A 17,171-nucleotide genomic window follows, 5' to 3' on the forward strand; every position below is an offset into this window, starting at 1 on the left:
ACACAGCTCAAAGTGTGTTCAGCAGCCTAGAAACCCAAGCAGCTCTTTTTATTCCTGACATGGCAAAAGCAGAGAAGCTGCTTAAGCTCAAAGGAGCAAGAGCATGTTAGGTCATTTCTAGTCTATTTGCAGAGAAAACAAAGCACAAAGCTTCAAAGAGGTCTGGCTTGGACATGTGGGGAACCTGCAGTGCCAAGGATGCAGCCCTCCACTGCACCCTCCCAGGGGTCACATCCACCAGTGAGACCCCTGCCCTTGCATGGTGACAGACCAGGCGGTGGCTCAGGTCTCTCTCCACTGTATTTGCACAGTGGTTTGGGGGCTTCCTTGAATTCTTCTTTCCTATTGCAGCCAATGTTTAGGAAGCAAAACTAACAGTGGTCAAAGTGCGTAGCGCCTGCAGCTGGCCGTGATAAAAGAGATTTTCTGGGGAAAACCTGTTCTGCTCAAAGATCAGTGTGATCAAAAACTGCAGCTTTGTGCTTGGAGCAGGGGAATAATTCAACTGTTAACAGGAGAAAAGCCTGATGTATGGTCAGAATAGGGAGTCTCTGGCATCCCTTCAGCTTTCAGGTTCAGCTTTGAGGTCAGCCTGTCTCCATACTTACTCAGTGGAGGTGCCTGCAATCTAATCTGTCAACATGCAGGGATCTCCTGGGTATGACTATTGGTCCCGCTTTTGAACCTGGATTACGCTGTTGCTCAGCTTGGAAATCTAACCCCTTTGCTACGCTCTCAAGCTGCAAGGAAAGAGCCCTCCAGAGCCCCTACAAGGTACCCAGAGAGGCAGATGAGTATTTCCACTGGTCACAGGGTTCGCTCACCAGCACCTGGTGAAACAGGATAGACCTCTATATAGATAGATGAGCTAACAAGTGCATCCCCAACTTGCACTGCACTGGGATCACATTGACCTTAGCTTTAACTGCCCTGCTGCCTAACTAACTCCACAGCACTCAGGTCTGCTGGTGCTCTGGGGACAAGACTTGCTTCAGGCACAATAATCCCTTTGGAGGCAGATGTTGCTTTTCCAAGCTTTGACGCTGACAGTCAATGACAGCAAAGAACTGAGCGATAACAAATGCATTGTTCCTGTGTTGCTGAAGAGAATTCAACAGTAGGTGGAAGCCTTGGAAATCCTTTGAGGGATTTCTCCCTAACAATTCCTAACTCCCAGATAGAGACAGAGTTCAGCACTGCCAGAGCACACATCTTTCAGTACCAACAGTGCTTCAGCAGTCAGGACTTAAGTTTGTATATAAAGACCTTGCATTTACCTCTGGTGGAAAACTTGTGCTCCACATTAAACAAGAGAACTCTGTTTCATAAAGGTCACAGTTCTGGTCCCATTTACCAAATGCCTTTTGAAATCGATGGAAAAACTATTTAAAAGTGATGGAAGTCACTGTTTAATTTTTATTATTTTAGGTTTTTCAGCTCTATTTTTTTTAAATCTCTGTGGGTTTCTGCGTCAACTGTTCTGGGCAATCAGCTACGTCTTGTTGACATTGCTAATAGGGTTTCTGACTTGGCTGTTCAGTTGTGTTCTGAAATAACTCAATCAGACTCACAGCAAGTCAGGAACAAAATGGAAAGTTCAGAAGAGGGAAAGCTGGAAATTAAATTCCGGAGCTGTGTGATTATTTTCTAAGTCTGGGCTCTTCTGAGCAACAAGCAAAACTTCTTGGTAAGGTTTTTGGAGACAATTCCATGCTATTTTCAAAGGCTATATAGATATATATGTGTGGGAATCCAGGCTCTTCAGGTTTTCAGCAAGCTACCAAAGTGAAGATATAGCAGATGTGATTCATGAGTGGGGGAATGGTTTACCTTAGGATGGCTGCAGTGATTTCTGCTCTCTCAGGTGTTCCGTGGTCCTTTTGCAGAGACAGCTCAGCTGTTTGTGAAGAACCTGTTGATTGCTACAACCTATTAAAGGGAAACCAGGATGGATTTGGGCTTTCAGTCCTTCAGGCTCTACACTGAGGAAGTTTGGCTGCTCCTCCACAGTCAGTGAAGCTGTCTACACCACAGGTATGCAAACTACAACCTTGCTCATGAGTTAACCTTGCACCGGCTTCTTTGAAGCTAGACAGCACCTTTCTGTACTACACCCTCTCTGCAATAAGCCATACCCTGATACTCAAGAGGGTTGCAAGTATGTAAAGATCCCTGTAAATTGTGTTCAAGACAACAAACAGCATGGCACACTTGGGCTGACAGTAGTTTTGACACAGGGTATTTGGCTCCTGAATCAATTGAGCACTTTTAGGAAATAACCCTTCAGCTATTCAGTTTCCTCCATCTCCCCTGCACACTCTTGGCTGGGCTCACAGAAGAGGTGGCTCTGCGTTGGTATAAGCCTTTCTCCTACCTCTGGTTGCGCTGTGCCTTGCTATGGTATATAAACATCTAACTGCTAGCAAGAGCACCATGTGCCTGTTTTCTTCCTCTTTCTCTTGGTGACGGTCCCCACTCCTCCCGGTAAGTTAGACCTGTGGTTACTGCAGTGGCGTAATATTGCAACTATCTCCGAGATGAGCTGTGGAGCAAGCTATGATGTACTGATAGAACCATTTCCTCTGCATCTAAATTCTAAGAGACGTGGCTTGGTTTACGCTGGGCAGACAGGACGCTGACACTGCAGTTGGTCTTCCCTTTGCAGAGATCAAAACAGCTCCAAAGGTTACAGTGAGTCTCACCTATGTGCTAGACAAGAACTCACAAGGCAGCACTTTGCTATGAGTAACAGGGTCCTTTGTCATCTTGATTTCATCTAAACACAAGTCAAAAATAGATATGCTTGGAAAAAAACACAACAAAAATAAAATCCAGATCATGAACGTCAGGAACGTCACAAAATACAAGCCAGCCTCTCACTGATCAAAACCATCCCATGCCCTGCAAGCCTCCTCCCAGCCAGTTCAGCCTCACCCGAGACGCGACGACGTGTTCTCCAGCCATTAGTATTCTGTTGCCATCAATGAAGACCCAGCCAGAGACCCAGCAAAGGCCACAGCCTCCTTGAGGTTGCACGGTTGCCAGCGGCAGGGCAGATCAGAGGGTCTCGCTGTAGATGACGCACGGGCTGGTTTCCTCACAGAGTTCCAGCTGCACGCTGGAAGCAAACCAACGCTTGGCACAACCCAAGCTGTAGTTGAGGGTGGTCCGGTAAATGTTCTTGGCACGCTTTGGGAAGATGATGGTCGTGCTCTGAAACCTCAGTGGCTTCTGGCGGGGCTCAAAGATCAGCTGGGACTTGTAGTTCCGCCAGGTACAGTTGGGAGCAGCAATGATTGTCTCGCTATAGGTGGTGACAGTGGGGATGGGGCCGTAGAAAATGTCATCCCGATAATGTTTCTCGGAGTCGTACTTCACCTCGGAATTGCACCTATAGAGGACAGCAAGGGATGAGGAACTCAGCCCAGGCAGCAAAGACAGGCAGGACTCTTCTTTAACCCTTTGGAGCTGGCAATGTTTATGACCTCTTACTGCACAGACACTGGCGCTCACCCTACAACCCAAAGCAGAGGTCCTAGAGGACTCCTTCCAGCTGGTGAACCTTAGTGGAATACCACCATACCACGATCCATCACAGCATTTCTGCAGTGCATATGTACATAAGACCAAGCCTGCCTAGTCATGTCAGGGCAGAAAAGACCTTGCTGCACAGGTTCCAAGCAACCTCCTTTTTCCTCTGGTTTCCTCCATGGGCCCCACAGGGGCCTCAGCTCAGCCCTGTGAGCAATACTGGAAGCCAACACCCTGTTAGCAAAGCACATCAAGAGGTGGTGAAACCCCTCAGCTGTGGTAGGTCAGAGTCTGAGGATTGGACAGTAACCCATGGAGTGTGCAGGAAAAGCTCAAAACCCCAGCAAAATGCTTGATCCAGCCTTTTCCTGACCATTTTTAACAAGCACAACCATGCAGCATCAACTCAAAATGCTGAGGGGCCCTGCAAAACGGAGATCTCCTGACCATTGACTCATGGTAGGTCTTATCACACTTCCTACTGCTAGTGCTATGCTTGGGGGGTGTCACTACCCCACTGACCAGGCTGAACAGATGCTGCTGGTGGGCTGTGGGCATGGGATGTCACACCGGGATCTGGGAAACCTACTTCTCAACACAGCATGCCTGCTGCTGCTTTCACAGCTTGTTGTCCATGCAAGCTCTGGCTTGGCAGGAAAATAATGCCTTAAATAAGGTTTTCATAGATGGCAGAAGCATGACACTTGTTGAGCTGTCATGGCTGTGTGTTCGTCTATTTTTCTTTATATTGCCTTGCCATCAGAGCACAAAGACACCCAAGCTAGCTAAAATCAGAGGGCTGTGAGATGGGGGTGAGGTTGCTTGTTGGAGCCTACAGAAAGCCGAAGCAATGGTCAAATAGCAGGAAAAGCAAAGAGATGCTGTGGATATGGCTGTCCAATAGCCAAGCCATTGGTCTCAAAGGAAGTGGTCATGTTAACAGCTATCAGATGCAGACAATAGGATGTCTGCAGGCATCCAGAAGGGATGTATGGATACCAGGCCACATAAAGGTCTTTTCCTAGAATCCGTGGCCCCGGGGAGCAGCAGGACTTCCACTTGTTTTCCCTTGCTCCCCAAATGCTCCTTCTGCGAGCAGCAGCCAAGGAATGTGCAGCTCCATGTAAGAAAGATTAAAAGCTGGGTGTGTGCTTGTCATTACCTCCAGCCGGAGGGGGGTGACTGATTGTGCACCACATGTAACCTGAGCTGCTGGTAATGTGTTTTGCACAGCGAGGGTGTAAGCAAGTCATTCAGCACACACAGAACAAGACTCCGATGTAATCACCATAAAAACATGCCCGCTGGCAGTTCCTCAGCAAGCAGAGATTTACTGGGGTACATTTCCAGAGAGACGTTTGCATAGGTTGCAGGGGGTGGGAACTGAGTTTACACCATCCCTACCCCAAGCTGTGTGGAACTGCTCCATGCTGTTTGCAGAGTACATTCCACACCAGCAAAAGAGGAGCAGAGACCAATGTTCATGCATTGGCTGCAGCACCAGTCTCACAGGAGGTCAGAACATCTCCATTAGTGGCTTAAGGGACCATCCCATGAGGAGGAGCTCATTCTACCTCTGTTGGCTGGTATAAGATTGGTTTCTCTGCAGTGAGGGCTAACAAAACCAGGTGATGTAAGTATGTGCCTCCTACTGAGGATGTAAGTCAGCAGGGAACAGGATGAAGACAATCAGGTTATTCAGTGGAGGCCATCAAGCCTACAGATGGTAATGGTTTTCAATCATAGCCTTGGATTTGAGCTGGCCCTGGAAGGAAAGCCCTCTCTTAAAACCTCCCTCCATTTCCTGCCTCCTCCCCTCTGCTTCTGTCAGTGCCTTTAATTCAGGCATTACTCTCACCCCTGTTCCCCCCCTTCCCATCAAAATAACTGTGACTCCCATTTGTAAACATACTTTATTTTTCTGCAGAAGGAAAAGCACCAGGAAAAAGACAGAAATCCCACCTACCCACCCAATCCCATCTGTACCTGATTTCCTGCAAGGGCTCAGGGGTCACCTCAATGCTTTCTCCAAAAAACACGGGGTACATTCGAGGCCTCATCTCTGGCATGGATGGGTTCAGGAGCAGGTAAGGCATCTGCAGGGAAGAAAAGCACAGCAAAGTGCTGGGACACAATAGATGAGGCTGGCACAGTTCATAATGTCCTGTGGATGGCAGCTGAGCAGCCAGCACTGAACTCCATCTCTTGAAAGTCTTGTGGAAGTCACTGCAGGTGACAGCCTCTCTGGCAATGAGACGTGACATTGGCAGCATCAGGACCAACTTTGTTCCCTACAAGCTAAGTTCGCCTTGCTTGCGCTCCCAGCATCATTCAGCTCCCCTCGCAGTCCCTGTCCTTTCAGTGTTGTGGCAGGCCCTAGGTTAGGACAGTGTTCATCACACTCTTCCCCACCCTTAAAGGAAGTCAACTTGCCAAAAAACAGCCTTAAGCCAGAGAACAGGACCATTACCCTCCATCCCCATGCAACCAACCTTTGCATTTAAGATGTCTTGATTTTCTGATCTACCTGCAGCTGTATCCATTTACAGACTCACTTCCAGCTCCCGGGGCTGATGTGACACAGCAAGCTGCTCTGCACCCCCCAATGCCACCCTCTCCACCTCCCTCTGCTCAGCACATCACCCAGGTAAGCGATTCTGCCCACTTCTCTGGCACTCCATGCTGCAGCATCTGTTTGTTGAAATTAAGCCCTTCCTTCTTCCTGTCTGTTCATTTCTCATAGAAATTGAAATTGTCTGGGGGTTCGCTTTAGCCCTGATGTTGCCTTCACTGTTAAGAGTCTTGCAAAGACTCAAAGTGCAGCAGCATGGATAAGTGCTCAAAGTCTGATGTAACACAGACAGAGCCTAAGTCTGCTGACTTAAAGGATCTAGGTTTACTTAAGTGAGGTGTGTATATATACTTACACAGATATATATTCTGAAAATGATATATCCCTTGCTGAAGTCTCTATGCCAAAAGTGGCTGTCACTCTCCAAGAGACATTCTAGTTACCTATGAACAACTGTGGGGTGAGACACTGGGCACCTTGTAACCTCTGCAATGCAGGAAATGAGTTGCAAGCCGGGGGGGGGGGGGGGGGGGGGGGGTAATGAATGGAGCTGCTCCTACTCCTGACACCAAAAATTGGATTTTTAAGACTAATTACACCCTGAAGTTACTTACTCTGACAAACTGTCACAGTCCAGCCTAGGCTACTCTGCCCACCACAAAAATGAGTAATCCCACTTAACATCTTAAACATCTTTCCCACATATAGGGATCCTGTGTCTGGTGTCTGGACTAAGCCCAGCAGCTAATTAAGCCTAATCCTGCCCTCGTGGAAAAATGTCACTGCAGGTTTTGGTTCCTGCCAGCACTTTTCTGTTGGAAGCAATTTATGACATACAGGGACACAGAATCTCTTTAAAGCAGATGGCTGGAAGCCCCTGTGCAGGGTTGAAAGGTCTCTACATGGCTCAAAAGCTCATGGAGTTTTCCATTTTATACCACACATAGGCCATATGTGCTAGAATCACAGCAGTATTTCATCAGTGTAAGTCAGATCACCTCAGGACTCACTTATGGCTGACGATACTGCTCTTGTATTTGCTTCCTCTTCACATCCCACTCCTTTCCCCCTTCCGCAGCATCTTCTGGTTGGGTAGTACAGTAAGGAACATGGGAGCTGGTTCCTACCAGCAGTGCTGTATAAGAGGTACTGCAGCTTGCACCCTGCTCTGAGAACATACAGGTCCCCAGATGCTTGCCAGGTTGTCCCTCAAATTGGTGTTAACTGGCAAAGCTCTGTTGAGTCTGCCCAACAGCACCAGCTCCTGCTAGCTGAGGTCTGTTTTTCTCTAATGGCTTGGGCTTTCTGCCTCAGGCTAAGGCAAAAAATGTCACTGCTCCATCTGAATTTGCCAAGCCCTTGAGTTCTGTGTCTCAAAGCCACAAAGCTGTTTACTCTTCATTCTGAAATATCTCTGTACTTTACTGCTGTGTTCAGCCATAAAGTAAAATGGCCAACCCCTCTTTTTGATTAAATAGTTCTATTCTGTTGTTAAAAAAGGACAGTATTTGCAGGGGGGAGGGGGGAAGATATGTTCACCCTCACTACCAAACACTGTCCAAAAGGCAAAGTTAACTCCCGGATTGCTTTCAACACTCTTGAAAGGGAGGCCAAGGGCAGCCTTTCTGGTCGTAAATAAAGCTCTTTGCTTCTGCAATGTGAATTGTTTACAACAGCCAAGCCTTAGTTCACAAGGGTGCAGATCTCCAGCTTTTAACAGCCTGCACATGGCCAGAGCTCCTTCTAAAGACACGTTGTATGTGAGGAGAGATTCATTTGTGTGCAGGAGTCAAATACCATGTGCACATGCATTCATGAGCTCTGGAATCAGCAGACAAGCTGGCCTTTTGGGGGTTCACCTGCAAAGAGATGTGGATTGCTTTAAGTGGTAAAGGAAGAAAGGCTGGGGATACATGTCCCTCTTTCAGGAATCTGCACAGGGCAGAAAGGTGGGTCTCGTCCTGTAACGTGAACAGCAGACCTAACAGTATAAATACCTCTTACTGGAAGATACTTGAATGAGCTATTTTCACCATGAACCATGACTCTCGTGCTGACTTAAAGTGCTTTGGGCTTTTATATTGCACCCTGAAGACTATACTGCTGACCAGGGTACAGGTTTGCAACAGGCTCTGAAGGGAAAGCTGCCACCGTTTAACTACCACTGCCTCTTCCAGCACCACCCAGATGCTTTCCAGAGGGCATCCACCCAAGTCCATGCCCAGCTCCACCCTCCTTATGTGATCCTAAGAACGCACATCTGGAGGGCTCTGCACATCCTGCTGTCTTCATGCACTATGGGGAACTTTGCAATGCTGGGGAGGGACAACAGTTCTCTTTAGAGTGTAACCAGCAAAGCTGGTGTTTTGCTGTTCCCTGTAACAGGCAAAATGAGTCACAGCTACCAAAGACAGTTTCACGCTCTGGTACCCATCACCAACACAGTGGAGAGGCAGAACAGAATTGGGAAGGCTTTCCTGTCCCAGTTTCTACACAACAGATGTTTTCAAGCCATGCTGCCAAAACTGACTGCAAACTTAGATAACCTGAAAAGGGCTGGGAGGCACTGGTCTGAGCCGCAGGCATCTCAATGTTGTCTGACTGTGCGTTTAGCCTATGGGAATATCTATCTTCCTTACTCCTCCTGGCCAGGGACAAGTGAAGATTGGGTAAAATGGAACACCTGTGAATTAAGCTGCTTTTCAGATCCAGACCAGCTTGCTAGAATGCCAAATAACAAACTCAGGTGGATGGTAACCATGAGCTTCTTTGCTAGAGAACACAAGAGAAATCCAGATCTCTCAGTGGTTCTGCAGAGGGTATCTGTACAGTGCAGTTTAAAGAAGCAGTTTCAAAGAAGTTATTTCAGTGCTTCCAGGCAAACAAACCTTCACACTTCTTGCTAACAGAGGCTGATGTTAAGCATGTTCTAAACATCCCTAGAGATGAGGATGCAGGAGGCAAGGTCCTTCCTGTGGCTTAGCATCTGGCCCTCAGTGTTTGTACAGAAACAGGCTTCAGAGCCTCTGTGCGCTGAGGGTGCTGCTCAGGCAAAGCATGGGCACAGAGGCAAGGCATCTGTTGAAATCCTAAGTCCCACAGCAGGGAACAGGAAACAAGAACATGTCTCAGAACAATACCAATGCACATGGAGAAACAGAGGCTCTGTCATGCATGGCTGAAATCAATCATGAGTCAAAAAGTTGCCACTGAATGTGGTGAGAGCAGAATTAAGTCATCTCCAGGTTAGTTCTGCATGGAATGGTGATGAGACTATTTCCATTGTGGGTTTACTTTTCTCTGTGCAGGGAAGGGTGATAAAAAGCATTTCATAATGCATTTCACATGCTGTAAACAAGCATCAACTTCAGACCTGCAGGCTTAGCTTGATTAATTTAGAAAGGTGGAACAATTGAGGACATTGGCAAGTCAAAGCCAGCAACCTCTATCATACGTCAGAGACCTTTACTGATTCACACTTCTCTACCATGAGAAGCACCATGAGCTGCTGCAGGTCAGAAACCTTGAGGTCACCTGGAAGTCTGAAAGTGGAAGATGTAAATAACTTACAAAGCAGAGTCTAAGAATAGAGATTATCTGTAAAACCCTGCAGTCTGCTCACCAAACAAGCAACTGAATTGCTTGCATGGAGTGAAAGGGTCACTGAACAGTAAGCACAGGTTTATATAGAGGCAACCGAAAGGCATTTTGTTTCACCTCCACTGATGTCCTGAAATGTCTGCTCCTGCATCTCACCTGGAGTAATCAAGGAAAAGGGGATATGAGCTTTCCAAAACCTTTGTCTTTTGGGCTGAAATGTTATATGCACACCACGTGTCAAAAGCTGGCTTTTTTGGCAAGAGTCTGACAGCAGCAGCTGTTTCTGTATCTGTTTTAAGGTAAAAAACCAAAAATGTTCTGCCTGTCAAAAAAAAGGTACTGACTCAATTCTTTTAACTTCTGCACAGGAATGGTTGAAGAACAACAACCCTGGCCTGCTGAGCTCCCTTGGGAAGATGAGGATCCTCGGCTCATTTCTAGCAATCACTCAGCAATCTCCAGACACTGCACAAATAAGGTGAGTTTCTTTATTGCCCTGCACCACAGATGGGCTGGCTGGCAGCAGAGGTTGTTGTACACTACTGGGGGTCACTGACAGTGAGGAGGAGGAACTCCCATGTCTTTAGACAGGGTAACCACAATGGATCCACAGTCGATGTCTGTCTATCTAGCAGGGTTGCTGTGCTGGAAGGCTACAGCTGGGACCTGATTAATCTGTCCCTGGTAAATGGAGCTGTGCTGCGACTTAGAAGATGCAGCTCTGCAAAAGCCACCATAACACTGCTGTCTTTATGCAGGGAGGAGCCTGGTAGTCCAGGAAGGCTGAGGAGGTGAAAGGGAAGATACTGGGAAGATCAAAAAGTGAGTCCCATGCGTACATGTTATGGCACCAAAACAGAGCCAAAGTGAAAATTGAGTGGCAAAAATGCTACAATTTTTATGTCCTTTCTGGTAGATAATTTATTCCAACCAGCAAAGAGTTACCGTATTATTAAAAAGTTGAAATGCTTTCTTGTTTGGCTGCATTTTTCCTTCTGTCTTAACTCTGATGCCTTTCAGGCATGTAACAGCCTGGGCAGCTAAACTCTGTTTTATTCAAGTAGTCCATAGATAAACAGATAAAATCGTTTGCTGCACAGAAATTCAATCTACAGCTAACCAAAAGCACTTCCTTTATGGTGGCGTGGGGGGCCCTTGCTTTCGTACAGACACACGTCCATGAGAGCCATCTCAGTGACTGGCTCCTGGGTGGATTTAGACCAGAGTTCTGATCAAAAGCAAAAATAATATAATGCTTTTACTCCTCATAATTGTGTAGTCAGTGAGGTCTGTAAAGGTATTTTTCATTGGGGGGTAACTTAAAAGAATGGAAGCACAGTTATCAAATAGTAAACAAAGGTGAGGAAGAAAGTGCCATGAAACTGACCTGAAATATGCTGACGGTTCTTTAGCTTCAAATTCCAGGCAGTAAAGCAACAGAAGGGAAAGAAAATGAACGTGATTTGAAATAAGCCCCCAAGAAACCTTTCCCCAGAGAGCACAAAGTACCAGAACTGACTGACTCCTTTCGCTATGGTCATTATGGGCAAGGCACTAAGATGTGTCATTAGCTCTGGAGGGACTGTAAGGGGAAGCGGTATTCTGAGTGTCAGAGCTACAGACAGGATACAGCTTCCCAAATTCCCAGCTCCTAACTTAGCTAGGGCATAAGCAAATCTCTCACCACATTTTCCCACTATGGTAACATGTCAGGTCTATGAAAATGTCACTTTACTCAGCTGTTATTTACAGCTGTAATGAAAGATCTGGCTGAGTTATTTGACACACATCCACATTCTCCGCTCTAGCCGATAAGCAATATTTGCTTAACAGATGATTTATTTTCCCAATATCTTCACGTACTGCACATGACAAGTAATTTATACTAAACCGGATGAGATTATATTTGGAGGTGATAACAGTAAAAGCAGACCTGAGGTAGAAAGCAGGGCTTTATTGTTTCAAAGACTTGCATCCTTCCTGTCTATCCCCTCTTCTATTTCAAGTGGGAAATGAGTGCTGCTTTGCTTATTGTCCTCAGTGTTATACAGGAATGCAATGGAAATTAAGGAGCTATAAGACACCACCCTGGGTATAGCCAAGTTTTTCATGGTAGATGTTGAGACCCCATGAGTGTTTCCCAGAAGGGACATCTGTCACTGCAGATTAGGTGAGGTACAGAGTCTTCCCCCTCCTTTGCATTGAACCAAGGAGGAAGAGGAGCAGGTATGCATTTGGAACTGGACAGGGGACAGCCAGGTGGGGTTTGCCTTTGCTAGGCAGTGGATGAAGGCATGAAACTGAAACCACCACCAACCCCTGCTGCGAGAATCCCTGCAGGATCCTGCCCCACGGGAGTGGTTCTGAGGTGGGCCAGGCTGCAGCTAGATGGATGCCTCACTCCCTGCCCAAGCCTGCGGCTTTCCCCAGAGCTGCTGGGACCCACATGTGCTTGGAGAGGAATGTGCCCTGCTCCGTGTGCGGGCTGCAGGTTGGCTCACGTTGGGGGTGCTGAGCCTTTCTCACATGTGCTTTCCCTGTCGGTGTGGGCAGGCTGGAAGTTATGTATTGCCTGGAAACCCTTTGATGGCCATGCTCCCCACCTAATCCCCACAAAATAGTCCCCCTTCCTGGAGCACTCTTCGTGTAGGATGAGGTGCTGGCTTTGTGGCCTAAGGGCTCTTCAAAATGGCAGGATTGTCAGGAAGAGGTGTTTTGGGTTTGGCTTTTTTTTTAATGTCAGCCATAAATCCAACAGGTTTGGCACACACACTGACGTGGACCCCGTTGTTGGGACCATCCCTATGCAGGCTGTGCCAAGGGGCAAGGCATCCTCCTCCTCTGCACTTGAGATGAAGCTGGAATCTCCTCCCACCATGCAAGGCTGATTCTGGCACCATACTGCTGTCCATCATAGCTCCTGAATGTAAGTAGAAATTGGCATTCATCTGACAGCTGATCCACTGGGATACAGTCCTGCAGAAGTCAGTGCTCAATGAGGCAGGCTTCAAGGACAAATAATTCTTTTAAATAAAAAGGAACTCACTGCAGTGGCAGAACTTGTTGCAATGGTGACAGTGTTGGGACAAGAAGTCTGCTCCTTCGAGAAGGCATGAATGATGGTTCTGCAGATGAATGTGATCCTGATCTCCCCTGATATCCATTAGGAGTCACGCTACTGAATGCAAAGCACTTATTTCAGCAGTTCTAGCCTAAAACTATATCCCAGGGCAACAACTGGGAAAACGCTAAACAGATTTGGCTACTTTGATGTAATTTCATTCCCTAACCTTCCAGCAACTCCTTCTTTCTGTGTCCTTCTAATATTATTAGAAATGTATTTAATTGTATTTATGTTCCTTTTGGCCCAGCATTACATGCAATGCCCAGAGAATTCAGCAACCCAGATCTTAACAATCAATTTAATCATGTTTCAGATTTAAAAAGCAGAACTAGGTAAAAGTCATCTTCTATTTTCATTGGGGTATTTGTGCTTCAGCACAAAACAACTGACAAATACCCTACATAGACTTTATTTGAAGAAATAAAAGCCAATTTCTCCTGCACTGCAAGTAAAATGCAAGGGGGAAAAAAGTCCCTAAATGGTGTTGAACTTGTGGTATTTATGACTCTGGCCCTAAATTGCCTTTCATATTTTCTTGGATCCCAAAGCTGTAGCCAAATTGGCTGGTTAAATGTGAATAAATGGTACATTGTCTTTGAAACAAAGTTGTGCTTATTAAAGAAGAGAGAGTTTACTTATTCGGAGTCACAGTTCATAACACAAAGCAGAGAGAGCACAGATTTTACACACAAGAAAGCCTTCGATAAGGGCACGCAATCTCATTTCAGTCTGTACAAGATGAGATGTCCTAGAGCAGGAAAATTCTTTAGCATTATTTGTGAAGTTGGACAAAATAGCTGACTGCAAAAGAACACAACTGGGTTCAGACTGGTGATTCCGATAGGTCTGCAGTGAGGAACAACATGAAATACTTCCCACAGATCTGGAATGTTGTTTTCTTCACCTGACAGCAATTTATTGTAACTGTACGTACTAGAACTTTGGCCGTGACTGAGCTTATGTATGGTTTTATAGTATTATAACACAAAGAGTACAGGCTGCATTCCTGGCTCTGTCACGTTTATAAGCAAAACAAACACTAATATAAGAGGCAATTAAAAAAGGCATGGCTTGGTGTGCAAATAGCTGCAATTATTGATTTGCCAATTCTGCATGCTCTGATGAACAGCAGAGTAGTGGAGTTAAACAGAAGCACATTCATGGATTGCATAATTGCTCATAGATCTGCAAGTCCTTGTTAAATGGCAAGATTAGAGCTAATTAGACAGTGAAATTTGGAACATGAAGCAAGCAAAGCTCACTGTGTTTGTCCTGCTTTCTTAATAACTGCAAGTACAGTATTTGCAGGGTGGAAATGAGAAGTGAAACTCTGTACAGTCAAACAGAGTGAAACCTCCTAGTTAGTTCATTATTGCATTGTACCACAGTCAGAGGTAAAGAGCACAGTCCTGCACCATTGTTACCAGCATGGTTATTACATTCCTGTTGCAATGTGATACAAAATCTACAGCAGGAGTTCCTCTGAAATGTGTAAAATGTTCATTTATGATCAAGTTAAACTGGAAAACTTAATTTTGCCTTACACAGACTTAGTTTCCCGTAGGAGTCAAGCACTAAAACTCTCAGTCTGAATGGCCCAAGAGCTGATATTGTTTCTTTTCATGCTCTTTCATCTTCGATATCTAAGGGCTTTCTTGGGAGGAGTGGTGGCCAACTGTCACAGTATTGGAATGGAGACAGTCATATCCCCATTACAGAACTCTGCAGACACCTCCACCCCAGCTGTTTTCTGGTCCAGTCAGTCTTCATTCATCTGCCTCCTACATTGTATTTTACAAACACACAGCAACAGCCCGATCCTGCCAAACCAGAGGTGTGTGGGCAACTCTTCGTACATAAACAGTCCCATCAAGACGGCACACTCCCAGGCATCTGCAGGTAAGGCTCAGTATCAGGTGGAGATCTGATTTTCATAATTAACACCTCACACCCTACGCACCATAATTTGGTGAGAGGGAGTCGCTGCTCATGGGGAAGGTTTTGGCATGCTCGGGAGTAAAAGGCAGTTTTCAATAACATGCTAAAATAGCCTTAGAACTTGGGCAAGTAAATGAGGGTGTGAGAAGCTGTTGCAAAATATGTCTACTGGGAAGAAGTTTGAATTGTCACTAATCCATACATAGATAAAATTTTCCCATGGAAAGATTTATGCTGTAGTTTTTATTCCATATAGAAGCCCATTGACTGTGTTGAATACTACTGCAAATGCCTTTTATATGTTAAAAATTGAAAAATCCTCGGGGAAGAACTTTCATCATCCTTCAAAAACCTCCACCACCATTGCTTATGCTCCAAAGTTTGAGTTTTAAAAACAGTTTTTATAGCTAAGGGATAAACAAGATGAAGCAGAAAAAAAGTCACAATAAATCTACCCAAATCCTATTCCACAGTCAACTGTTTCACTGGCACTGGACTCAGGCTAACTGAAATCTGCAGTGCTACTGCCAGCTGTCTGAGCTTACAGACCACTAACCCTGCTCTGCTTGGCCATGCATTGCACAAACCTTTCATACAGACTCATGCCACAAAACCCTACTGCAGTAAAGGGCACAGGCACGCAGCCCTCCCCAGACCACATCTCCACACCAACTTCCCCGGACAGACATCCACCCCCTGCCCCAAGCTAACAGGCAGTTTTGTCTTTTCTTTCAGTAAGAACTCCAGTAAACGCGGCTGCATGCTCCTGACAAAACGAATGTGGGATGCCAGTGCATAAGGACGCCTGGGAGCCTGTCTCGGTCCAGATGGATGCAGCTCCAACCCGTATCTGCCAGGCAGGGCAGTGTCACTGAGAAGGAAGTACACTTTCTGTTCTTAAGATAGGCAGGGGAGCCTTTTCAGACCTGGGTTTCACTCTCACACCGTTCTTAAGAGTTTACCCAGCCAAACTACCAACACTTATGTGAGCCTGGGCACACCAGCAGTGATGCCAACACCAGACTGCAGCCACGATGGGGCACAAGCAGCCCAGCGAGTCCTCGTCTATGGGTGCAGGTGAACAGGCACTGAGGGGGGACAGAGCCGGGGTCTCCTGTCAGCGGGCACAGGCCCTTTCCCCGCTGCCCCCTATCCCAGGGCATTCCAGCCTGTCTCCCACCCAGGGCCCGGAGAGAACAGAGCCCAGCGCCCAGGGTTTGGCTCTTACCACTTTGCCGTCCTTGGCATCCCGCCGGTGCCCCGGGGCCGGGGGGTCCGCACCGCCGCTGCCCCCAGCTCGGCCCTCACCGGGCGACAGGGAGTAGAAAGGGGGACTGGGACTGGGGGGCAGCCCCGAGTCCGGGCTGTCCAGCAAGCCTTCCCGGCTCCTCTCCTTCAGGCTCTCGTCCATCCCTTGCAGCTGTAGGTGACCTACCATGTCTGGGGGGCAGCGAGGGGGCCGCAGCGGGAGAAAATCCTCCCGCGCCGCCCGCCGCAGAGGGAGGGAAGGGGAAAGGCGCCCGGCGGGCCCCCCCTGAGCCCCGATCGCCGCCACCAGCCTTCCGGAGCCCGGCGTGCGGGGGGCAGCGCCAGCATCGGCCGGACCGGGCTACCCCAGCCGCCTTCCCGTTACCGTTACCCGGCCCCCGGGGAATGGAAGCAACGTCCGATCCCGCCGGGCAGGGGGACGCGGCTGGGTGCGTGCTGCGGGGCCCGGGGCAGCCCCGCCGGCAGGGAGCGCTGGGAGCGGCAGGGGACGGGGCCGGACGGACCGCGCTCGTCCGCAGGCTGCCGCCGTCCGCCCGCCCGCCGCCTCCCGGCGGTTCATTTATCCGGAGAGGGTGGGAGGGGAGCCGGGGAGCGCCCTCCCCTTCCCCCGGCCCCCCAGCTCTGCCCCGGCCGCGCGTTGTCAGGCGCTTCCCAGGCGGGGAGCGCGTTTAGCACCGCCCGCCCGCTCGCTTCCCCCCCAGGCACCCCCCTGAGGAGACCTGAGGCAATCCCCGGCCACCGCGGTACCCCCGGCCCGCGGGAGAGGGGCCTGACCATCGCCCCGCCATCGCAGGGCTGCGGGTTTGCTCTGCTGAACTCCCTCTCTTCTGTCCGGGTTCATCTTTGCTTCTTTTCCCTCAGTTCTGTGTAACTTTTCCCTCAGTTCTGTGTGGTTTTTCCCTCAGTTCTGTGTGATTTTTCCCTCAGTTTTGATCTTTTGCCCTCTTTCACCCCCAAAGCAGCTTTCCCGCTCAGTGCCAAGGTGTGAAGGCATGAAGGAAGAATTCTTCTCAAGAGCCATCATCCCTCTTTGCTTTGAGGTGGCCGAGGGTGGCATCACCAAGGCAGTGGGTCACCACGGCAGCGCTGGCTACTGAGATGTGCAAGCCCGCCATAGCCCCTGTGGCGGCCGTACCA

At 48.0% G+C, this 17,171-nt stretch overlaps 1 protein-coding gene across 1 annotated transcript; it reads right to left on the reverse strand.

The window, feature by feature from the left end:
• Window positions 1-333: 333 nt before the first annotated feature.
• Window positions 334-16,520, reverse strand: RFLNA (refilin A). Its single transcript, XM_061466193.1, has 3 exons — window positions 15,994-16,520; window positions 5,518-5,627; window positions 334-3,391 (listed from the first exon to the last, which is right to left on the reverse strand). Exons 1-3 carry the CDS (start codon window positions 16,201-16,203, stop codon window positions 3,058-3,060), a joined length of 654 nt encoding a protein of 217 aa, XP_061322177.1. The 5' UTR covers window positions 16,204-16,520; the 3' UTR covers window positions 334-3,057.
• Window positions 16,521-17,171: the final 651 nt, after the last annotated feature.

Source organism: Pezoporus flaviventris, unplaced genomic scaffold (assembly GCF_033815535.1).
Source record: "Pezoporus flaviventris isolate CSIRO_AGI_PZ_B2104156 unplaced genomic scaffold, CSIRO_AGI_Pfla_v1 ptg000041l, whole genome shotgun sequence".
Classification (NCBI taxonomy): domain Eukaryota; kingdom Metazoa; phylum Chordata; class Aves; order Psittaciformes; family Psittacidae; genus Pezoporus; species Pezoporus flaviventris.

Coding starts and splice junctions, on each gene's coding strand:
- RFLNA (XM_061466193.1), bottom strand. CDS start 16,203: ATGGTAGGTCACCTACAGCTGCAAGGGATGGACGAGAGCCTGAAGGAG. Junction 5,628..15,993: donor ATGCCAAGGACGGCAAAGTG/GTAAGAGCCAAA, acceptor TCTTCCCTGCAG/ATGCCTTACCTGCTCCTGAA. Junction 3,392..5,517: donor GAGCCCTTGCAGGAAATCAG/GTACAGATGGGA, acceptor TGTCCTCTATAG/GTGCAATTCCGAGGTGAAGT.